The 25,336-nt window shown below is 45.2% G+C and overlaps 1 protein-coding gene across 1 annotated transcript in view; it reads right to left on the bottom strand.

The window, feature by feature from the left end:
* LOC143924980 (uncharacterized) overlaps positions 1–25,336 on the bottom strand; it is a 53,764-nt gene that overhangs the window by 9,216 nt on the left and 19,212 nt on the right. The window contains exon 8 of the mRNA XM_077449540.1: positions 23,404–23,514. Within this exon, the coding sequence (XP_077305666.1) occupies positions 23,404–23,514 (111 nt within the window). The remainder of the gene's footprint in view (positions 1–23,403; positions 23,515–25,336) is intronic.

The raw sequence follows: 25,336 nt of genomic DNA, 5'->3' as shown, positions 1-25,336 counted from the left end.
GCTGAAGCGGTTAATTGATAGTCAGACAGGTTGGCATTAGATTGTTGTTGCATGCATCAACGCTTTAACTGTTATCCCCTGGCACATATTCTAGGCTCTCCATCAAATGTCCAGGAGACACTATGGATCTCTACACATTAGTGACTTGCCAGAAGCTCATTTTGACCTCTATTTATGCACAATGAGGTCTAATTATCTGGTAAGCCTGAATTTTTACATGAAGTGGAGGACATGGCTGTCGTTGGGCACAAGGGTACAGTTACATCGTGACTAGTGCTGCAAGATTTCACAAGATTCATGAATTAATGAATGCATAGATAAATGTTTTCTGTAGGCTGCTGTGTTATAAATTTGAGAGCTAGTGGAGCGCGAAGTTCTTTCTCTTGATTTACCAGTAGCCTATGGGTTATTTGCCGAACACCAGTGCACAAAACTGCTGGGGACAATATAATGCGGGAGAGAGATAATAGCAAGCATGGGCCTTCGTCCAGCTATCCAAAGGCTTGTATAGACGGGCTTCAGATTCAGATGCAAACTGAATACAGCAATCGTTTGCTTCTTAGATGCTTCTTAGCCCTTGTACACACGGTCGTACATTCCGACAACAAAATCCGTTGGATTTTGTCCGAAACTGTTGCATACACACGGTCGGACAAAGTTGTCGGAAAATCCAATTGTACATAACGTGATGACGTTATTTCGTTACGACAGGACTACGTTCAGGCTAGTAGCCAATAGCTTTGGTCTAGGAATTTGATCTGAGCATGCGTGGCACTTTTTCCGACCGGGTAGGCTACACATGATCGGAGTATGTCCGATAGGAGCATTTTGTCGGAAAATTTTACGGGCAAGTTGGAAAACTTACTCCGACGGAAACAGTCCGATGGAGACCACACACAGTCGGATTATCCGACAAAATGGTCCGATAGGACACATTCCGTCTGAATCTCCGACCGTGTGTACAAGGGCTTAGAGGCTTTGACGCACAATTGATTTGCTCTTATGCCGCGTACACATGATCGGAATTCCAGCCAGAAAAAGACCGATGAGAGCCTTTCATCGGAAAATGCGTTCGTGTGTATGCTCCATCGGAATTTGGCTGTCCGAATTTCCGCCAGCCAAAAATTGATAGCATGTTCTCAATTTTCCAGACGGAAATACTTTCTATCGGAAATTCCGATCGTGTGTATGCAATTCCGACACGCCAAAAATCATGCATGCTCAGATTCAACTACGAGACAAAAGCTACTGGCTACTGAACTTCCTTTTTCTAGTCCCGTCATACATGTTGTACGTCACCGCGTTATAAACGATTGGAATTTGGTGTGACCGTGTGTAGGCAAGACAGAATTCCGTCGGGAAAACCATCAGAGCTTTTTCCGACGAGAATTCCGATCGTGTGTACGTGGCATTCGGGTCTTCGCGCTGCTGCGAGTTGCTTTTGCATTCACACTGACTTGTCTAAAGCAGCTCAGACACGGACAGAAGCCCTTGTTCATGAACCCTAATCAATGTAAATACTTGTGTAGTGCCCCTTTACATCCTGAAGGCATCTAATGACCTCCAAGTGGCTCGGAGGGCCAACATTTTACTTCAAGATCTGTTTTTTTTTTTTTTTTACGTTTAGTGGGGTGTGAAGAACCAGTCACTTTTGAAAGGGTTAACTGGTTTTATTAAAGCTGAAACACCCTTGGAAGAGGAGTGCAGACGCAAACTCTGGACATTTAAGCCAGACCGGCAATCTATATTCTTCTGCTTGTGAGCAATTGCAGCATAAAAACTTTCTGGATGAGCCACCAGATTTCCTGCAATGTTCAAACATTTATCTGGCTCCAGAGGCGTAGCTTGAAGCTTGTGGGCCTGATACAAAAGCTGACCTGGGACCCCCAGTGTTACCCACCACTGCCACTGGGGGCTTGCCCCATCACCCTGCGTAGGTAAAACCGGAAACTCAGAGCCCCCCTGGGACAGGCCTGGGTGGGGACAGGCCAGGGTGGGGCCCTACCCAGCTAGCCTGGGCCCTCTGAGTTTACTGAATTACCTATGCAGGGTGACATGGCAGGATCGTTTCCCCCCGCAATACAGTGTAGGCAACCTTTGATAGGTTGAGATCTATGAAAAACAAAGACAGAACATACCATAGCTCAACTCACTCTCTGCAAGAAGAAATGATGGGTGCCAGTCACTTTTGAATGCGAACAAGAGATTTATTGTCTCTTAACAGAACTGTGGGAGAGAGGGTTAGGGCCAGGACACCCTTGAGTAGATGCAATGATAATTGTCAGACTCCTATAGGTAGACAGCTACACAGTGGAAGGCCTCCAGCCAGATAACACTTCTGTTTAGGTAGGACTGCTATCTCCTATGGCATATAATTTAGCAACAGTCACTAAAGGTAGTTGTACATAACTCTCGGTAACACAGAACAGTCCTTTACCTATCTCACAGTATCCCACTGTGGATTTTCACTCACTGAGCTCCCAGTCTCTCACTAGACTTCCAGATCCCAGTCATCACTGGATCCCCTGAGCTCTTCCACAGCTATCCCGCTGTATACTCCTCAACCGTCACCGCCGCTAACCTGCTGGGTCCCTGGTGATGCTTTCCCACTTCTTCACCATCCCGGGCTGGTGAGAAGACTGCTCTGGTACTGGCTCCAGCCTACTCACAGTAGTCTCTGGTAACAAGGTGGATGGTCCCCTAGTGGTGACGGCTTCCCCTCTACCTCCGACCACAACTGGATCCCCCGACTGGCTGAACTTTCCCAACTCGGCTGGACTCCAATCCTACAGTTCCAACCCTACGCTGCTTCTTCTACTCCTGGATAGGCCTCTGGCAGCCTAGCAGCCAGGTGCCCCCAGGGATAGGCCTCAGGCTTTCCGGCATAGCAACCCAGGACGACATAACACACGTCCACCAGGACAGCCGCCCAGGTGGCACAGAACCCAGATCACCTGACTCCACCCAAATAAATAAATAAGGGACTAAAAGAAACCCCATGCCAATTGGCTGAGATACCCCTTCCAATCATGATCTGACCTTGCTAAGCCCCTGTCAACATAATGTCCCCAGCCACAGTGCCACCTAGTGAAAGAAGAGAAAAGGTGCAGCAATTCCAGAATTTAGGGAGGAATCAGTGGATCTTCTATCAATTAGCCAGGACAATTACTACCTTGCAAAGTAAACTCATTAGCAACCCTATCTAAACACCAGGGTGCTGCACCTCCTTTATATCTATCTATCTATCTATCTATCTATCTATCTATCTATCTATCTATCTATCTATCTATCTATCTATCTATCTATCTACCTGTCTCTTCATCCATCTATCTATCTATCTATCTATCTATCTATCTATCTATCTATCTATCTATCTATCTATCTATCTATCTATCTATCTATCTATCTATCTATCTATCTATCTATCTATCTATCTATCTATCTATCTATCTATCTATCTACCCGTCTCTTCATCCATCTATCTATCTATCTATCTATCTATCTGTCTGTCTGTCTGTCTGTCTGTCTGTCTGTCTGTCTGTCTGTCTGTCTGTCTGTCTGTCTGTCTGTCTGTCTGTCTATCTATCTATCTATTCACCTGTCTCTTAATCCATCCCTTTGAACACCTATCAGTCTCCCCACTATCTATCTATCTATCTATCTATCTATCTATCTATCTATCTATCTATCTATCTATCTATCTATCTATGTTATATTTTTTTTGAACATCTGTCCATCTCTACCCTCTTCCCTCCATTTCATCTGTCCATCTGTCCCTCCATCCTCCTGCCTGTCTATCTAAATATCTATCCATCCATCTGTCCTTCTATCTGTCCATCCATCTCTTCTTACTAACCCTGCTTCTATATAATAAATATATAAATATATATATATATATCCTGTGTATAATATATTGCAGAGGGATTGTATTTTTGTATTTGGTTTGGTTGCAGTTCACGTTCTCATAGAGCCGGTATGTTGCGGGGAGGTTGCTCCAGGTGCTCCTGAGGGTGAATGAATTTTTGCTGATTGCTGTAAGAAGGGAGCAGGAACTGTTAAAAATGTACATTCCTCAATAATTATCAGCAGTTCTGAGACACCCTGAGCTGCCCAGCGCCTTCATATTGAATAAAATGTTAGTCATATTTTCAGCACAGGGGTAAAGCTCCACCATCACATCCATATCAATGTTTGTCTCCATCTCACCAGAGAGCCAGCCACAGAGGTACCACTGTGACGCTAACTAAGTGTGAAAGAACTGCTCCGAAAAATGTGCTTTGCTGCAGAAGGAAGGCTGTGCTGTAACATTGGGGTGTCTTCCAGTCCGGTAAGGTCCTTTATAAGGACAAACGCCACTTTTAAATTCTTGCACATATTAACGACTGTGAAGTATGGTGGAACCCATATGCATTGTTACCCCTTTTGCGCATGCTGCCCTGCATCGTGTTCAATGGTAAAGAGAGATTTGATCTGTTTTGTCTAAGGGCATACCTCCCAACTGTGCCTGATTTCGAGGGACAGGGACTGTCCCTGATTTGGAGCAATGTCCCTCTGTCCCTCTTTCCTCCTCATTTGTCCCTCATTTTGGTTTGATCTATATAGATGTATATAAAATGCACTTTTTATCTTTCAAAAAGTATTTCCCAATGCCAAACCTTTCATCCAATTTCTAAATGGCTGCATTTGTAAATTTCTAAATCCAATATAAAGGAATAGTAGTGGTAAAAAAAAAAAAAGCACTTGTGGGTTTAACTATTTTTTTATTTTTTTGTATAATTGGCCTTTAAAGGGGCGTGGCAGGGGATAGGTCCTATGCCTACATACTTTTGCTAATAGGTGTCCCTCGTTCTTATCTCAAAAAAGTTGGGAGGTATTCAGGGCTCAAGTCGGAACGCATGGGAACGGAGTTCCTGTACTTTTTCCACAACAGGAACTCAGTTCCCATTAGCAGCTGCGTCCTTCAAGACTTTGAAGTATGCGAGTTGTGTGGCAGGTGCTACACCAGCAGCTGCCGACACAGCTCGTAATAGTAAGTGCCGTACACCTGACCATTCAGGCATTGCCAGTAGGGGGCCCCATGACAGCTTCCTCTTCGATCTACCTGTCAATCACAGCTAGCTGACGGGTAGATCAGGTCCCTGCTGCTAAGAGATTGTATTTAGTCAGACCTCTCATGATGCACTCCTCCCCGCCAGCCCCTCCTGATTTTCTGTCTCCTCATCTCCCCCCCCCCCCAGTCTACTGCATACTTGCTCTGTGTGTCCCTCCTCTATCTTCAGTGCCATATGATGAGAGAACTCAGAGGAGGAGCACAGCTATTCTGCTCACAGGACATGCAGGGAGAGAGGTGAGCTGAGGGAGGAACATCAGTTTGGGGTGCTAAGCTGAGCACAATACCTGGCAAAGTTTAATGCCAGGAGGGAAGTTTATGTGGAAATATGTGAAGGGTTGGAATAGCAGCGAGTGTGTGTTGGAGCCCTGCAGAGTTTGCAGCCCCCCAAGCTAACATACATCTCCTAAGCAGGAACACATCACTATCTCCCCAAGCATTCTGTCCAGATAATGTGCAGTTCATTTATGACCTTTCCATTTAACCCTGTGTTATCCAAACTCTGTTCAATGAAAAGTGTAAACTCACCACATAAACACTCTATATACAAAATACAATTCCCCAATAAAGATCAGAACATGATGTTCACAGTTGCATGGAAGTACAATTGAATGAATGCTGATTATTCAGAGAATTACGTTATATATGTTTATTGAGGAATGTTTTTTTTTTATGTACTAACAGTTAAGCTTCATACACACAATACAAAAATTGGATTAAAAATACAATTTTTGAAGTGTTTGTGCATATGAGCGTATCATTTTTTTTTTTTGGTGGGGGAGTGGATCTTGGGTGGGAGTTCCCACACTTTTTTCCCCAGGACTTGACCCCTGGAGGTATGCTAAGGGTAATACCAGGAATGTACTGGCCATCGGGACTACAGGGAGTTTCCCGGTGGGCCGATGGCTCAGTGGGCCGGTCAGGGGCAATCCTGGAGCCGCTCCTCTCAGACAGTGAGTGATCGTGATTTCACTCCTGTTAGGCGGAGAAACTGCCGTCACTTGCTGGAGAGAGCATTAGGCTTTCTGCTCCATCCAGCCTGCAGGGGGAGATAGACAGCTTGCAGACGTTCCATCCTCTCTCCCCTTAGCACTTGTCACTTATCGCATGGCTGGGGAGAGGAACGAGAAGCTGCCTTCAAAACTGTGAGTACACGTGGGAGGGGGGGGGGGTGAGAGGGAGGACACTCTGATGTAAGGGCAAGTGCTGATGGAGACACTCAAAATTAAAGTGGGCCGTTCATGATGAAGTCCAGGGCCAAATTTTTGTCCCAGTCCAGCCCTGGGTAATACCAAAGTTCCAAATGCCCCTATATTTGACAGCACACAACACTTTTGGGAGTTATTTACGAAAGGCAAATCCACTTTGCACTGCAAGTGCACTTGGAAGTGCAGTCGCTCTAAATCTAAGGGGGTAGATCTGAAATGAGGGGAAGCTCTGCTGATTTTATCATCCAATCATGTGCAAGGTAAAAATTATGGTTTTTTATTTTCCTTGCATGTTGCCCCCCTCGGATCTATGGCGACTTTACTTCCAAGTGCACTTTCAGTGCAATTTCAAGTGCACTTTGCACTTGTCATTTGTACTTGTAGCGCAAAATGAATTTGCCTTTCGTAAATAACTCCCATAGTTTCTCAGCCTATTATAATATGGGCTTTACTATATTATTTTGCACTTATTCTTGCGAACAGCCTGTGATGAGCTCTCTCATTTCATTTGTCTTCCATAACGTGATAACTTGACAATTGTGTAATCCATTCCTTCTATGTCTGCTATATTGCAGAGACTTTATCTTATCTCTTATCTCTTCCTTGACTGATTATGTACAACATATGGTAGATGCATGTCTTTGTCAGCATTGATATTGTCACTTTATGTCCATTTCAATGCTAATAAAATTATTTTTGTTTAAAAAAAAAAAGCTTTGGACATCAAAGGGGAATTCTGATGTGATGGGGTACCTCTGATGATAATGTGATGGGGGGATCTAATGGGAGGATGGGGGAACTTCTGATGTAAAAGAGGTATTCTGAGGTGATGGGGGTTTCGGATGTGAAAGGGGAATTCTGATGTGAAAGGGGGACTCTGATGTGAAGAGGAGCACTGATGTGAATTGGGGGCTTCGGATGTGAAAGGGGAATTCCGATGTGAAAGGGGGACTCTGATGATAAAGGGGGGCTCTGATGTAATGTGATATGGTGATCTAATGAGAGGATGGGGGAACTCCTGATGTAAAAGGGGGATTCTGAGGTGATGGTGAACTTCTGATGTGAAAGGGGGACTCTGATGATAAAGGGAGGAGCTGATGCAATGTGATCTAATGGGAGAATAGGGGAACTCCTGATGTAAAAGGGGGATTCTGAGGTGATGGGGGACTCTGATGTGAAGGGGGGCACTGATGTGAAGGGGGAACTTTGGATGTGAAAGGGGAATTCTGATGTGATGAGGGACCTCTGATGTGAAAGGGGGGAGCTGATGTAATGTGATGGGATGATCTAATGGGAGGATGAGGGAACTCCTGATATAAAAGGGGGATTCTGAGGTGAAGGGGGGCACTGATTTGAATTGGGGACCTTGGATGTGAAAAAGAAATTCTGATGTGATGGAGGACCTCTGATGTGAAAGGGGGACTCTGATGATAAAGGGGGGAGCAGATGTAATGTGATGGGGTGATCTAATGGGAGGATGGGGGAACTCCTGATGTAAAAGGGGGGTTCTGATGTAATGGTGGACCTCTGATGTGAAAGGAGGATTCTGATGTGAAAGGGACACCTATGTGATGTGATGGGGGGGGGGGGGGGGGTCTAATGGGAGAATGTGGACTTCTGGTGTAAAAGGGGATTGTGATGTGAAAGTTGAACGTCTGATGTCAAAAGGGGGTATTTGATGTGAAAAAGAGAATCCGATGTGAAGAAGGGCTCTAATGTGAATTGTGGACTTTGCATGTGATGGGGGAATTCCGATGTGAAAGGGGGGCTCTGATGTAATGTGATAGGTGGGATCTAATGGGTGGATGGGGGAACTCCTGATGATCTGATTGGTGGACTTCTGTTGTGAAAGGGGGATTCTGGTGTAATGGGGGAGGGGGCTTCTTGTGTGTAAGGTTGACATGTGACGTGAAAAGGAGGCTCTGATGCAAAAGGGGGGCTCTGATGTGATAGTAGGTTGTTCGGATGTGAAAGGGGAGACTCTGATGTAATGGGGGATTATTGTTGTAAAAGGGGACACTGATGTGAAAGGGGGGCTCTGATGTAATGGTGGATTATTGTTGTAAAAGGGGACTTTGGCATTAAAGGGGGGCTCTGATGTTAATGCGGGGGGGGGACCCTGATTAATGGGGGGGGGGCTCCAGATGTGAACATGGGGACTTCTGATGTGAAGTTATTTATTCATGCATTTACATTTTAATCAATTATTTATAAGGTTGATTTTTTTTTTTCAGCCCATGGATATCTGTAAAATATACAACATGGTCCTTGTACTGAAAAACCTGAGACCCCCGTCTTACAATATAGAACAGAAGAGAGCAAACAGATCTGGCTCAGAATCAAACACACTCTTTATTCTTATAAAAGTAGTGCATTGATCTGTGCTCTTATATTCAGCAGGTAAAAAGTGTCATGCAAAATATGCTCCTTATATATGACTAAAGAATGTGATCGATATTACACCAGATCCTCGCTTCTGTTAAGGTTCACTAAGAGCAATCCCTGCGCTGTCACGGAGAGAGCTGCAAGAAGTGGTGCTCAATGATAATCCTTTGAATTCTATTCTTGTTAAAGTGCGGAACTGATGCGTTTGTACTTGCTACAAAAGTACCATTGGCCATAATAACTGAACGCAGTGTTATTGACACCTGGATTTATCACCCAGTAAACATGCTGGCGGTCACAGACAGCGAATGTACTTTATAACTGTGCCAAATCGATCACTTGCTGCCTTATAAGTACACCGCATTTTTTTTTTTCTTTTAAAGCAGGTTTTCCAGATATGGCAGAAATCTTGTTTGGATGTAAGCAGTGCTTATCGGCGTTCTCAATCAAAGTGTATCTAAAGCCAACATTATTTTTTTTAAAGAGTAGAGAAGGGTAAAACCCCTGTCAGTTTTTTTTCTGTGTCCTGTTGGGGAGATTTTCCTTCATTTCCTGCCCTCCAGACACACAAGGAAATGAAGGAAAATCTCTCCAAGGTCACTGGAACAGGTGTCCCCATTGGACAATTTCCCCTCTATTTCTGCTCTGATGGCAACTCAAAATTCCACAAATATAAAGATATACAGAGTAAATTAAAAGCACATCATACCATTTTTTTTTTCAAGCAAGCAGTATAAGTATTCCAAAGGAGAGACACCACTCAATCCAACCCAATGTAGTCTCGGTGTATGGCCTCAGCTATCGCTGTTCTGGCCACGCCCACTGACGCATTTTGCCTTGCCCACTGAGGCTTCGTCGCAGAGGTTGGTGGAGCAAAATCAGCAGCAGCAAGTGGGACTTCATTAAGTTGGTTTGAGCAACATCTCCCCTTTGGTATACCTTACACTTCTGGATTGGTGCACTCAGATGCCTGCTGTCGTGTTCTTAACCCGGCGGGAACATCCTGAACCCTGAATCCTGAACCCTCCAGCATGGAGCAGCGCTACAAGCCCTTCACAAGCAGTGTAAGTACCTGGTTTTGACCTGGTGTCAGCCTCTTGTTGTCCCTGTACAGCAGGGCTGGTGTGTGAGAGGAAAAAGCAGCAAAAGGAGCCAATCAGTCCATATGCTGACAAGAAGCATGCTGATAAGACAAGAGAGCAGAATAACAGAGAGATGACCTCTACACTGCGCTGATTCTTCTTTCACTGTCCAGTCACAGTCTGGGGCAGGTTCAGTATGACCTGGACTCAGAGAAAGTAGGTTAAATGATGCTGGCCATTAAACTGAGGGCATCTAGTGGCAGGAAAAGGTACTGCAAGTAAAATTTCTTGGTTAAGGGTGAAAATCACAGCAAGTGCTGGTTTTGTTGTGTTTTAATAACCTGTTAAGTCCCATACCCACTATCATTTTTTTTCTTTCAGATTTACCAAAACCATATAATATGAGGTCAAACCTTAGAAGTTTCAATTTGTATGCAATCAGGCAGGCCCTTCTACTACATGGTTTTGGTAAACCTGAAGGAAAACCTCAGCAGAAAAACTGATAGTGTGTATGGGGCTTTAACGTTATCTTGATATTTTTGGCTGCGTTAAGAATTTTCCTATTACTTCCATCCCAACACAGATAGAATGAATCTCCCTAATAGGGACACAGATAGAAATACAAGCCTGACAGGGGTTCTAACCCCCCAGCGCTCAATTTTTTTTTTTGCTTTAGATACAATTTAAGCGTTGCTTGTTGTGACTGCCGCGGTTCAAGCGTGGAAGGCGTGTTTGCGCGCTGCTCTGCACTGATTGAAGTAGGAGAGAAGCCCTGCAGGGGAGCTCCCAGCGGCTGCTAACACTCCGATTCATCAAACGCCAGACAGGACGGTCTGCACGAAGCATCTCAGCAGAAATATACACACTAGACATGAAAAAGATGGCCGTGTGTCTCTCTCTCTCTCTGTTAAAGGCGTATCTTTTGCGCTTGCATCAGCATAGTCTACTTTATTTTCTCTTCTTTGTTTTATATGAGTCGGAACCCGAATATGCCTTGTCATTTATAATCATGTTATGCATTTTCATGGGCATAATGCATAGGGGTTGCAGGGGATGTGTATTGAGCAGTTAGTCTGCGCTTCCCATTTCCAAACACCTGCTGTGGCTATTGTTTGGGTATTCCAGCCAGAGATATATCGGTCAGTTCTGGGTCTGATCCGGGGGGTTCCATTCCCTGCTGGATGGGCCCCCTGCAAATCCCCAGAGAGAATCTCAGAGGGCACAATTTGTTTAATTTTTTCTTCAATGGCAAGCTCTTGGCTGTATATTATAATATGGTGTAAAAGCAGGGCATTTTGTCAGCGGGAACATGAGGGAACGCAGTTCTAGCACCTCCAGCAATGTATATACTGGTAAGGGGTGATAAGGTGTGCTGGAGGGTCTGTTGATGCTGGTTACTGGGGATGTATTATCGCTGGTTGGGATCTATTGATAAGGGAGGAGTCCATTCCTTTCCTCTATTTCTTCCCAAAGGTGTTCTATTGGATTGAGGTCAGGACTCTGTGTAGGCAATTCATGTTCCTCCACCCCAAACTCACTCATCCATGTCTTTCTTTGTGCACTGGTGCTACTTCATGTTGGAACAGGAAGGGGCCATCCCTAAACTGTTCCCACAAAGTTGGGAGCATGAAATTGTCCAAAATGTCTTGGTATGCTGACGCCTTAAGAGTTCCCTTCACTGGAACTAAGGTTCCAAACCCAACCTCTGAAAAACAACCCCACACCATACCCCCCCCCCCCCCCCCCCTCCACCAAATGATTTGGACCAGTGCACAAAGCGAGGTCCATAAAGACATGTGTAGCAATGTCCCAGACTTCCTTCAGTCTAATGAGAACCTCCAGAGCCAGAGATAGCTGACATCCTTCTGTCTATGGTGGGTGTGAGGCATGGTGGGTGCAAGATGATTAAAGTCATTGGGTGCCAGACACTTCTTGAATGCAAAAGAGAGTTTATTTCTCTTAATAAACTTTTGGGGGAAAGAGGGTTGGGGCCAGGACACCCTTAGGTAGTTGCAATATCAATTGGCAGAATCAGAGATTTCAGTAGGAGGACAGCCATGTAAGGAATGGCATGCAGCGAGACGCCACATCTGCATGTGTAAGAATGCTGTCTCCTATGGCAACAGTCTTTAACAGTTCCTAACACAAAACGTAACAGTTATTTCACTTCCACTACAATCTCTCCTTGTAGTTCTTCAGCCCACTGAGCTCCCAGTCTCTCACTAGACCCGCTGATTCGCTGCCACTGAATCCCTTGAGCTCCTCCAATCTTCACGGTGGTATCTTCTTCAAGTGTCACCCCCGCCTCTCTGCTGGGTCACTAGCTTGGCACTCAAGATACCGCTCAAGCATCACCCCTCTGGCCTGCTCAGTCACTGGCTTGACACACAAGGCTGCTCTGCAAGCCTCACCTCTGATGGTTGGGTCCCTGGCTTGATACCCACTAAAGTTTCCCGATTCTTCACCATCCCCAGTTGGTGAGAATGCTGCTCTGGTACTTGCTTCAGTTACTCACTGTGGTCCCTGGTAACAAGGCGGATGGTCCCTTACTGGTGACAACTTCCCCTCTACCTCTGACCACGACAGGTTCTCCGTCACTTCTGGTTGGACTGCAAGCCGCAGTCCCAACCCCACGCTGCTCTCCTGCTTCTGGATAGGCCCCCAGACAGCCTAACAGCCATATGTGCCCAGGATAGGCCCAATCTCCGGCCTAGCAGTCCAGGCAATAGAACACACATCCACCCAGACAGTCGTCCAGGTGGCACAGATCCAGGGGTGGACTGACAACTCATGGGGCCCCAGGCAATAGGAGATTATGGGGCCACATAATATACAATCACACAGTATACACATACATGTACACAGAGTATACACAGACATGTTTCTATTGGCTGAGAAGGTACTGGAGAGATGGGGCAGCTATAATCTCAGGATTTTTAGACCAAAAGGATGTCGGTAAGGGACATTTCAGAGACAGATGTAAAAAAAACACAGATTTTTACATACTGTCCCTGGTTTTACTGAGGCTGGCAACCCTGATGGGGCCCCCTTGTGGCTCGGGGGCCTTGGGCAGTGCCCGAGTGGCCCAATGGTCAGTCCGCCCCTGCACAGAACATAGATCACCTGACCTCACCTGAATATATAGGCTCTCCCAGCAGGCCAGGGGATCCAAGAAAACCCCTGCCCATTGGCTGAGACACCCCACATACCCATAACCTGACTTGGGTTGCCCTCTCATATCTAGTACCACCGAGTACCCGGCCACCTAGTGGCAGAAGAAAAGTGCAACAAGGCCAAACTTAGGGAGAAATCAATAGATGTCTAACAATCAACCAGGATAACTACTCCTGGCAAGTAAATTTGTGAGGAGAAACCCTGCCTAAACTCCACTGTGCTACACATGGATGAGCGAAATTGGGGTGGAGGAGCTTGACTGGCCTGCACAGAGTCCTGAACTCAACCCAATTGAACACCTTTGTGATGAATTAGATTGGAGACTAAGAGCCAGGCCTTCTCATTCATAGCTCCTAACTGTCCCTGATTTTGAGGGACTGTGCCTTAATTGGAACAATGTCTCTCCATCCCTCTTTCCTCCTCATTTCCTCATCTTGGTCTGATCAATAGTATATAAAATGCACCATTTATCTATCCTAAAGTAAAGGTTTTACAGTCCTAAACCTTTCAACCAATTTCTAAATTGGTTCATTTGTAAATTCCAAAAGCCATTATAAAGGAATAGTAGTGGTGAAAAACACTTGTGGGTTTAACCAATCATTTATTTTTGTACAATTCTCCTTTAAGGAGGCGTGACAGGGTGTGTGTCTCATGCTACATACTTCTGATAATAGGGTTCCCTCATTCCCAATTTAAAAAGTTGTGAGGTGTGTTCTCATCCAACATCAGTGCCTGACCTCACAAATGCGCTTCTGGAAGAATGGTTGAGTTGAAGCTGTTATAGCTGCAAAGGGCGGGCCAACTCAATACTGAACCCTACGGACTAATGGAATGTCATTAACCACCTCAATACCGGGCACTTACACCCCCTTCCTGCCCAGGCCAATTTTCAGCTTTCAGCACTCTCACTTTTTAGATGACAATTGTGCGGTCATGTTCCCACAAATAGAGCTTTCTTTTGGTGGTAGTTGATCACCTCTGGGGTTTTTATTTTTTGCTAAACGAATAAAAAAAGACTGAAAATTCAGAAAAAAGTTTCTTTGTTTCTGTTATAAAATTTTGTAAATAAGTAAGTTTCCTCCTTCACTGATGGGCACCGATATGCTGCACTGATGGGCACTGATAAGGTGGCACCGATCAGATGGCACCAATGAGATGGCTCCAACGATGGGCGGCACTGGTGGATGACACTGATATGCAGCACTGATGGGCATTGATAGGCGGCACTGTTGGGCGCTGAAAAGCTGCACTGATGGGTACTTATGGGTGGCACTGATAGACGACACTGCTGGGCACTGAAAGGTGGCACTGATAGACTGCACTAATAGGCATTTTTAATTGCCACTGATTGGCAGCTGCCTGGGCACTGATTGGCATATCACTGGTGGTCTAGGGTGGCATACCTGTTGGTCCAGTGTGGTGGCCATCCCTGGAGGACCTGGCGGCATCCTGGTGGTCCTGGGCGGGCATCCGAGGGGGCTGCTGCGCTGATAAACAATTAGCACAGACCCCCCTGTCAGGAGAGCAGCCTATGGGCTCTCCTCTACTCATGTTTCTCAGACACGAGTGAGGAAAAGCCGATCAATGGCACTTCCCGTTTACATCGTGATCAGCCGTGACCGAGGCTCTTTATCGAGATCAGTGTAATGGTGTGTCAGACTGACACACCGCACCACCGATTGCCATGATGTGCGCCCCCATGGGCGCATGGTGGCTGTTATCCTGCTGGACGTCATATGACACCCAGTCAGAATAACTGAACCACCGCCCGGCTGTCATTCGGCTATAGGCTGGGCGGGATGTGGTTAAAGTTCATGTGTAAAGGCAGGTGTCCCAATACTTTTGGTAATATAGTGTATATAGCCTGGTCAACATACTTGTTCCTTGTCTAAAATTACTAAAGCCAGAGACAGACAGGCAATGCAATATATTGCAGCTTACTAGAGATTGGTGTTACGGCTGCATTCATTTTATTTTTTATTTTTTCAAGATTCTTTTGCTTTATTTTCACCTGATAATCCTGAAAATAACACACTTCCTGTCCCTGGGTGACTCCTCCACTGTATCTATGGAGGGAGTTATGGTTGTCACCCTAGGCTGCTCTCCTGATATAGAATACAAACATATCTAATTCACACAGGTATAGAGGCACTCATGGGTCTTGTAGAAGAGATGAATCAAAACATCAGTGTTTTTTTGTTTTCTGTCCATCTTCCTCAAGAATATGAACATGTTTCTACCTTTTCATCACCATTGCAGGGCAAATGAAGGTTTACAGACAATAGGAATGACAATATTCTTCAGTGCAGCTCATGGGAAGGGACAAGGACACACATTTCTGGCATGATCAAAATGCATTTTCTATATTTGCTAAAAATGTTCTTTTTTTTAAAAAAATGCAGCCTCTGCATCTAAGGACAGTAAGCTACAATTTACTGCATTTTTGTTCTTGGGTTTGTAATCCTTTAACAGTCTCTGCTCCTGCAATATGACAACAATTGTCATCTCCGAGCATGTAACTCAGACAACTAACACGTCTAAACCCTTGTACACACGGTAGGAAATTCCGACTGAAAATGTCCGATCAGAGCGTGTTGTCGGATAATCCAACCGTGTGTGGGCTCCATCGGACATTTTCCGTCGGAATGTCCGACCAACAAAGTTTGAGAGCTGGATATAAAATTTTCTGACAACATGGTCCGATCGTTTGTAGAGAATTCCAATGGGACAAAGATCAAATTACGAGACCAAAGCTATTAGCTACTCGCCGCAACGTAGTCCCTTCGCAACGAACAAACGTCATCACGTTCTGAACGATTGGATTTTCCAACAACTTTGTCCTACCGTATGTATGCAACACCAGTTTCGGACAAAATCCGTCTGAAAAAATCTGACGGATTTTGTTGTCGGAATGTCCGACCGTGTGTAGGGCTTCATGACTTAAGGTGTTGCTAAACCCGGGACCCTGCATTCACTGTATCTGGTCTCCCACAGTATACAGAACATGGAAATGCAATTATTTTAGTAAATATAAACTGCTAAATACCTTTTTTCATCAGCAGACTTCTATTGGTGTCTGGTTAAAGCTTGTAGGAGGCGTTTTCATTCTAGTCTGACTGATCTATGAGTCTGCAGGACCCCTTGCCCTCTGTCTGGACAGTGATGATTGGCCCTGTGCTGATCACATGCACATACCGCCCAACTTTCAAACTTGAGAATGAGGGACAATTGGGGGAGGTAGAAGCCGTCGGCGTGTGAAGCCATGGCAAAAAATGTGTGTGGCCAAATGTTACCTTGGGAGTGGTTTAAGGGGGCATTGTTAAACAAATCCCAAGCTTCAGGGAATGTACTGGGGGGGGTCACTTTAGGAGGTAGAGGTCTTGTGCTAGGATGTGGGGTAGAGTGGAGGGGGCGGTCTGATACGTATTGAGGGGGCATTTGGGAGGGGAGAGGACATGTGCTAGAAGGTGGGGCAGAGGAGGGGATTGGATAAGTACCAGGGGGCGCTTTGGGAGGGGAGCGGACTTGTGCTAGAAGGTGGGGAGCGGATATGGGCTTGGAGGGGCACTTTGGGAGGGAAGTGGACTTGTGCTGGGGGGGTCAGATATGTACTGGGGGTGTTTTGGGAGGGGAGAGGACTTGTTCTAGAAGGTGGAGTGGTGGGGAATTTATGTGCTTGGAGGGGAACTTTGGGAGGGGAGTGAACTAGTGCTAGGGGGCTCAAATACATACTGGGGGATGCTTTGGGAGGGGCGTGGAATTGTGCAGAGGTGGGTCAAGCTCATGCTTGGGGGTACTTTGGAAAGGGAGTGGACTGTGCTGGGGGGGGATGTTAGCTGTTGGGGTGCTTTTGGTGGAGAGCAGACTTGTGCTGGGGCGAGGGGGTATCAGATATGTACTGGGGGGGTGCTTTGAGAAGGGAGAGGATTGTGCTAGAAGTTGGTTGGGGAGGATTTCAAATCATATCCCCCCTCCAGCACAAGTTCTCTTCCTTCCCAAAGCACCCCCCCCCCCGTACATATCTGATAACCCCCACTCCCCTCTCCAAGGGCCCATTCAGAGCTTACACTGGGTTGACCCTCATTACTACACAGGGGTAACCTCGAATACACAAAGTTACATACAGGTGGCACTGGGGGACTCAGACATGTACACAGATCACAGGGCAATCCCAGCTCACACTTACCCCATGGCAGTAGTGGATAATTAGACAGCTGTAGATGACAACCAGCAGGAGGACTAAGTGTAGTGTCCCGGTACTCAGCGGCTCATACACACAGGGTCCCCTCTCCTCCAGTTTTAATGAAGCTCCAGCCAGGACCAGGCTAATAATGAAAGTCCCAGGGATCTAATGTGCTCTGCCCGCTGCCATCCCCCTCTGATGATCAGTGTGCTGTTGCCGCTGGCAGTACACACACACAGCGATCCTCTCTCTGTGTTGCAGCCGACATCTCTCCACCGGCTGCCTGTCATAGTAAGTTACTATGGCGAGATGTCGGCTGCAACACAGACAGGATCGCAGTGTGTGGTACCTCATACAACCCCCACAAGCTTTCGGGCAGAGAAACCATGCTAGTGCGCCCCTGCTGGAGAAGTCCACTGCGGCACTCAGCCTTGATTCCTTGGGACTCTGGGACTTACATCAAATCTCGAGACAGTCCCAGCAAATCCGGGAGGGTTGAGAGGTATGCATGCACCCTCCCAAGAAAAAAAATTCTCTAGCAATACACACCAAACTGACCATGTGCAGAGTGCCCCCAAGGCTCTGTACTATCAGGAGCTGGATTAGGGACAGTGGAAAAAGGTCAGAAGACAGGATCAAACAGCCTTTTTACACAATGCAGAGGATTAACCCCTTAGGTTCCACATTGAGTATAACAAGCATGCTTTACTGCATATACACACTGATTTTACTGTTGTGGGTTTAGTAATACTTTAATGACACCATGGGATTTGACTATGGAAAAAAGAACAGGGTGATGTTGCAATTTCCCCACCTCCCGTCATCAGTGCCACATCTGTGCTCTACAGTGCCCCATCAGTGCCACTAAAGTGCCCATTAGTGCTAATACAATAGCCATCAGTAAGTGCTCATCAGTGCCACCCTATTAGTGGATCCGCATTAGAGCGCCCGTCAGCGCTGTACAAATGTATGAAGAAAAATTACTCATTTGCTAAATTTTATAACAGAAACAAAGAAAAATTCATTTTTTTAATAAAAATGTTTGCTCTTATTTTTTATTTATAGTGAAAAAAATGAAAAAACAAAACAAAAAAAACAGTGGTGATTAAATACCAGCAAAAGAAAGCTTTATTTGTATGAAAGAAAGGACAAACATTTCATATAGGTACATTGTTGCGTGAATGAGTAATTGTCATTCAAAGTGGGTGAGGGCTGAAAGCTGAAAATTGGCCTGGTTAGGAAAGGGGTTTAAGTGCCCAGTGGGCAAGTGGTTAAAAGGGATTGTCCTATGGACTTGTCTTCTGCATAACGTACGCACACTCTATAGGGTATTAAAAGAGCTTTTTATAGGGACTGTGTTGAAGTTGTCTGTTGATACCTGCACTGTTATCAGCAACTACCTCAGTAAAAGGATCTTATTGATTACTTGGTCTGAAGTCTCTTAAACAGGTGCATGCACAGTGTATCAAAAGAACAGGGCATGCAACACAAGGAGACTGCGTTAGAGGGAGATGCAGAACATGGATCTAAAACAGAGTGTTGTCCAGAGGAAGTTAATGTGTTGTTTCTAAGGACTACAGTATCTGGGTCACATGCAAAAGCAGCCAATCAGCCAGGAGACGGGTGACATGGCAGAGGCATCGGTCACTCTGGTAATGGAGGGGGTTGCACTTGGCACCTCTACCAGCAGTCGGTTCCCCACTCTTTGGGACCCACAGCACTGAGTGCCTAGGGACCCAGCCTGAAGTCACAGAAGAAGGAGAGATCCAGAGGGGCCCTGGGAGAGAGAGCAAGCGCGGAGGTTGGAGAGAAAGAGAGCATTTCTTGTATCCCATAGCAACCATGGGATCAGTGACTAGGAGAGAGGTGACATGAACTTCTGGATTGTTGGAGACTGGTACAGGCTCAGTGGTACCAGTCCCTAAATGCTGAACAACTGGGATGGGGTGTCCTCTAATGGAGAGTGTGCTTGAAAGTGTCATCAGTGCAAAGAAGTCAGCAACGGACCAAGAGAGAGTTGACTATGCAAGTGTTACCAGCTTCTAAGTTGGAGCGCCGCCTTAATGTTTTATATGAAAGCTGCTCCCTCTAGGCCTATGTGACAGGCATTACAGGGTGCAGTTCTGCAGTGTCCCCACTAGGGTGCCTAAGCCCTGCCCATGCAGAATTGAGGCAGCTACCTGGATGGTAAAACATTTTCAACAATGCAGAACAAGTCCAGTTGCAAGTGGCCAACAATTGCTAGATATAATTCACGAGAGTTCAAAAACCAAACAAATATATCATTTTGTACAGTGTCTGCAAACCTGCAGCCTCTGACCCCTTTCTCGGTCACTTAAGTAGAGCTACCCCTGTAAGGGCCGCTGGATTTTTGGGTCTTCCATCACGTACACAGCCAGGCAACCAGAATTTTTCAGCACTCACACAGATTTCAAGAACCAGTCCAATGTGTTTTGTTTTTGGGTTATTATTATTTGGGTTTATTATTTGGGTTATTTGGGTTATTATTAACTCGGATAGGTAAGGGAAGGCATGGGATGCCCAGTTCTATAACTTAAATGCAAACTAAGGACTTGATACTTTCTTTGGCTGCTAACAGTCACTATGCTCTCCTCCCGTAGGACTGACTAATCAGCTCAACTGGTAGAAAGGGGTTCCAAACACTGGATGCAGACGCCACTTCCGTAGAAAATGCTAACACACCTAGCTATTTCTAAAATTGCCAAGCAAGAGGTGTAGTATGGCTTTACAGGCTATAATTGGCACTAAGCTGTCCCTCTGTAGTGAGCAAGCAGGGTATTGCACCTTGCTGCTTTTCCTCTACCAGGTTTTAGGCTGTAGTGGTTGAAGTTACTCACTTTTGGTGAATTCTGAAGCACATGTGACTGCTGCACAGACCTCCTACTGAACAGGACCCGGTCTTGGCTTCGAGGATGGCTTCAGCTATACCTAGCTGAGGCTGAAAGGGTGTGAGGTTTTAGCTGCTTCTGGTCTCTCTCTCTGGTTCTTCTACTCTGTCTTTTGCCCAGGGGCAAAGCCCCCGCCCCAACACAGAGGTCTCCTTCAGGCTATTGGACCCATGACTGTGCTCTCCTGCTGCCAGGCTCCAGAATATTCATGGCCTATCTTCCCACCTTCTGGGCCGTACCCACCCAGTGATTGGAGGAGGCTCCATAATTATTCAGGCTTAATCTCTGTTCCTCCACCCTCAAAGTTCTAGAACCCTTCAGCCTGTTCCAGAAGCCAGGGGGAGGTGACAGAGACATAGCCCTTGGAGCTCTGAACAGCACAACAACAATTAACCCCAGATCCTCTGCCTACAGAGGAGCTAAAAGGAAATTTCCCTACTCCGAACACGTGAGGGTGTGACACTTGCGAACATGATCTGAGGGTAACTAAACCCCTTTTTATGAATCAAAGTATCCCCATGTCCCTCAGTCTTTTCCAGTAGACCATCACCAATATTCATCCCTTGATCTTTATTTATTTACGTGCTCAGCGAAAAACTGTTGTGTTTGGTTACGCCTTGTAACGCCACTATTTTTCTTTTATGTTAGCTTGTGAAAATAAGTTCCTAATATTTACGAGTTGAAATAAAATTGCAAATACAAGGTAATTACTGAGAGTGATATGTTTATTTTATGGGTGTCTAAGTCAGTGTTTATCTTAGAGCGTGAACACCCTATATATTGCCTTTAAAAAGCAATATTACACAGGGTGACATCTGTCAAAGATGGGAAAAAATTGGAAGAGGATCCTGTTTGCTCTCCGCTAATAAGTTTATAAGCGTTGTAACTTGAATGAGTTCAATAGAAATTAACTGGACAAGACAGCTGTTAAAGTGAAAGTGTAGCACTTCTAATGTTTTTTTTTTAAATTTTAGGTAGTAAAGTAATGTGATTGTACTATAAGCATAGCTGTACTTGTAATGCAAGTTTCCCACCTGCATAATAAATTGCATTATGTTATTTTCTTTCCAGGTGATGTGGTTGATGCAGAATGGCCTGCAGCCTCCTAGGGTCTCGTGAGATTCAAATTTACTTACTTCTGGCAGCTACTGGTGGACAACATGCACATCTATCCCAATTCATTCCCCTATACCCATCCTCCAACAGTACCCTACATTCAGGGCCAGGACAAGGGGTGGGCAGGAGGGACGGCTGCCCCTGGCGCAATGGTTTATTGCAGGGGTAGGGGACACCCTGACCCTAACCCTAAGGGAAAGGGGAGTGCAGTTTGGCATCTTTGCCCTGGGCGCTGGATGACCTTGTCCCGACACTGCCTACATTGGAGGCTTCCCTTGCTAAAAACCATATTCCCATGAGGCTACAGGCCACTGATCCATGAAATAAAGGTCTAGTTATGAGTGCCTTACTTCTTGCATTCCATCAATGATAGCTGCGAAAGACAGGTTTATACAATTTAAATTCCTCCATAGGGCCTATTTCACCCCGCAGAGGCTGGCGCGTATTTATCCCCAAAGGGACCCTAATTGTCAAAGGTGTAAACAGGAGGTGGGCACTTTCTGGCACATGGTCTGGTCATGTCCCAAAATCCAGCCCTACTGGGAGGAAGTGGTTTCTACGCTAAATGCGGTGACCGGGTTGAACCTACAGGTCGACCCTCAAACCCTACTATTGAGCCATTTGGCAGACGTTGAGGGGGACAGGTACTGCAAACTGTGCCTTACCTTCGCATTGTATTATGCCAGACGTGAGATTCTATTGAGATGGAAACTCGAAGACCCCCCTACCCCTGCCTCGTGGAGGAGATCAGTGAACCTGGTGCTCCCTCTGTATAAGTTGACCTATGAAAGTAGACAATGCCCAGGGAAATTTGATAAAATTTGGTCCTCCTGGATAGACGCGTCTGCTGATCTTGGTTCCCCCTCCCCCTAACTTTGAGTTGAACTGAGACGGTGGTGGATCCCCCCCCCCCCTGGTTGACCGCCCTGTTCTCTCTCCCGACCATTTCCTCCCTGGCCCCCCTCCCCCCCTTCCGCATGCTCATGCAAATGTCAGGTACCTGCATGATGACTGTGAAGTTCCGCTGGCGATGTCCTGCATTTATGATAGAGTAATGGCTACTCCTCTTATCTGTACTGCTGGATTATTAATTTAAGAATGATTACTGGATGAAGGTGGTTTTTTTGTTTTGTTTTTCTCTCTTTCTATAACTGTGTAATATTGGATTTACTGTACTTTGCAATGTAATGCTGATTTGTCTAATAAAAAATTTTCTGTTAAAAAAAAAAAAAAGGTCTAGTTATACCCAACACTGGTCTCCTTAAAGGTCCAGTTAGCAGCCAAGAACTGCCCGCCAATTAAATCAGGGATATGTATATGTAGAAAAGTGATTTGTTTGCTCCCCATCTATACCTAGTATACAAGCATGCATTTTCCAAAAATTTAATTACAGTAAAACCTTGGATTGAGAGCATAATTCGTTCCGGAAACATGCTTGTAATCCAAAGCACTTGTATATCAAAGCAAATTTCCCCATAAGAAATAATGTAAACTCAGATGATTTGTTCCACAACCATTTATTCATAAGTCCTTCAGTTTATATTCCATATAAAAAGATTATAGCGATGTTATTGGTTGTGTAACCATAAAATGTCTATCCACAAATGGAAACCTTCACAAGGGGATAAGAAGCAAAATCCAGCAGGAGCTACAGAGTATAAAATAGAAGAGAGGCGCCTCTAAGTGTAGTAATATGGTTACATTTATTGAAGGTACAACATTTAGCAACTCACATGGTTGATGATTAAAAGAGGCACATCTAAGCATGCAGGCATCCGGGGTAAAACTGTCCACATAGACCATCCTCCGCACCCCCGGCTCTTACCACTGTCACTCTGCAATCGTGACCAGGAAGACTACCCTGCAGTAGAGAGATTTGAAAGCAAGACTTGTGGAGCGCAGTGTGGAAGGGATGATGGTGGAGCGCAGGACGGTCTATGTGGACAGCTTTACTCCAGATGCCTGCATACTTAGATGTGCCTGTTTTAATTAATCATCAACCATTTGACTTGCTAAATGTTGCACCTTCATTAAATGTAACCATATTGCTACACCTCTTCTGTTCTCTTTTATACTCAGTTGTGACATGATACTACTTGTATATCAAGGCATCGCTTGTATATCAAGTCAAAATGTATTAAAGAATTTTGCTTGTCCTGCAAAACGCTCTCAAACCAAGGTTTTACTGTATTGGTTAAATATTAAGGTTCGCACTACCAGCTGTCTTCACACTTACCTTTGTCCTGACTTTGTGATTCCGCCTTCTTTATCTGAGATTCCCTGTTAAATGAGATTCCACTGAAGGTGTGGTCAATAAAAGAGTCCAGGTCCCCAAGCTCATCTGCACCTAGAACCAAAGGAGAACCATCATTTTCAGGGAACTGAGGCTAACATAGTTATCTTACTGTGGAGGTTAAAGGGTTAGTCCACCCTGATATTCTGCTTATGCTAGGGTTAAATCATCGAATAGTTTCCTAGATTACCAGAAAGCACTATAGCACTGAACCTGAGACACATAAGGTGGGGGGAACTAAAAACTCAGGTTACCAATACACTTCAACTAAATCAAAAAATGTGGCTTTGTAATGCATATGGGGGGAAGTCTACCAGCACGGGGCTTCTTTTCTTCATTACTTTAGCACTCTGGGCCTTTTATATTTAAAATTCAATAGTTGCCTATAAATAGAGAAGATGGTCGTTCCCAAGTTGTCAATCTGTTAACTTGGGGGCTTAAGAACAATGTCTCCTTTATCTGTTAACTTGGGGTTCTGGTAACACCATCTTCTCTATCTGTAAACTTGAGCTTCCGGGAACCCAGTCTCCAATACAGTATCTGTTAACCAGGCGCGGACTGACAACTCATGGGGCCCCTGGGCAATAGGAGATTATAGGGCCCCCAGGCAATCAGAGATTATGGGGCCACACAGTATACACATACATGTACACACAGTATACACAGACATGTTTCTATTGGCTGAGAAGGTACTGGAGAGGTGGGGCAGCTATAATCTCTGTATTTTTAGACCAAAAGAATGTCGGTAAGGGACACTTCAGAGACAGATGTAAAAAAAACACAAATTTTGACATACTGTCCCTGGTTTTACTGAGGCTGGCAACCCTGATGGGACCCCCTAGTGGACCGGGGCCCTTGGGCAGTGCCCGAGTGGCCAAATGGTCAGTCCATCCCCGCTGTTAACTTGGGGTTCTGGGCACAACATCTCCACTATTAATACTTGGGTTTAGAGAATACCATCTTCTCTGTTATTTTGGGGTTCTGAGAACCCCAATCTGTTAATTTGGCATTCTAGGAACATATTTTCCACAATCTGTTCACTTGACATTCTGGGACTACCATCTCGTTTATCTGTATATTTGGGGCTTTGGGAATACCAGCTCTTTTATCTGTTATCTTATGCCCCGTACACACGATCAGAAATTCCGTCAGAAAAAACTTGGATGGTTTTTCCGACGGAATTCCGCTCAGGCTTGGCTTGCATACACACGGTCACACAAAAGTTTTCTGAACTTTTAACCATCAAGAACGTGGTGACCTACAACACTATGACCAGCCGAGAAAATTAAGTTCAATGCTTCTGAGCATGCTTCTAATTGTTTCCGAGCATGCGTAGGAATTTTGCGCGTTGGAATTTGTACAGACGACCGGAATTTCTGAAAATAGAGAACCTGCTCTCAATCTTTTGTTCGCGGTAATTTGGCCAGTAAAAGTCCAATGGAGCATACACACGGTTGCATTTTCCGACCAAAAGCTCACATCGTTCTTTTGCTGGCCAAATTTCCCATCGTGTGTACGGGGCATTAGTGTTCTAGAAACACCACTGCCTTTATCTGTTAACTTCACATTCTCAGAATGCCATATTGTCTATCTGTTAACTTTGGTAAAAGGTTCCCCAGTATCCTTTGTGGAGTTCCTATCTTCAGCATGTTCCTTGCACTCTTTGCTCACATCCATGTCTAATTGAACTCATGGAAATTAGAATCTGGGTTAGCATTTGATCATTTTTTGTATTAATATAGCATTATTACACAGGGTATACGGGTTACATAGTACTATTCACATCAGCCCCCATCCTGAACTAGCTTACTATTGAATGTTACAACTAGAAATGCGCATTCCGACTCGATTCGTTTGTCAGGCAAAAATCTTTTTA

This window comes from Lithobates pipiens, unplaced genomic scaffold, assembly GCF_037356315.1.
Source record: "Lithobates pipiens isolate NorthernLeopardFrog02 unplaced genomic scaffold, aLitPip1_a1.2 Scaffold_22, whole genome shotgun sequence".
NCBI lineage: Eukaryota > Metazoa > Chordata > Amphibia > Anura > Ranidae > Lithobates > Lithobates pipiens.
This window is presented reverse-complemented; position numbering and strand designations above follow the sequence as displayed.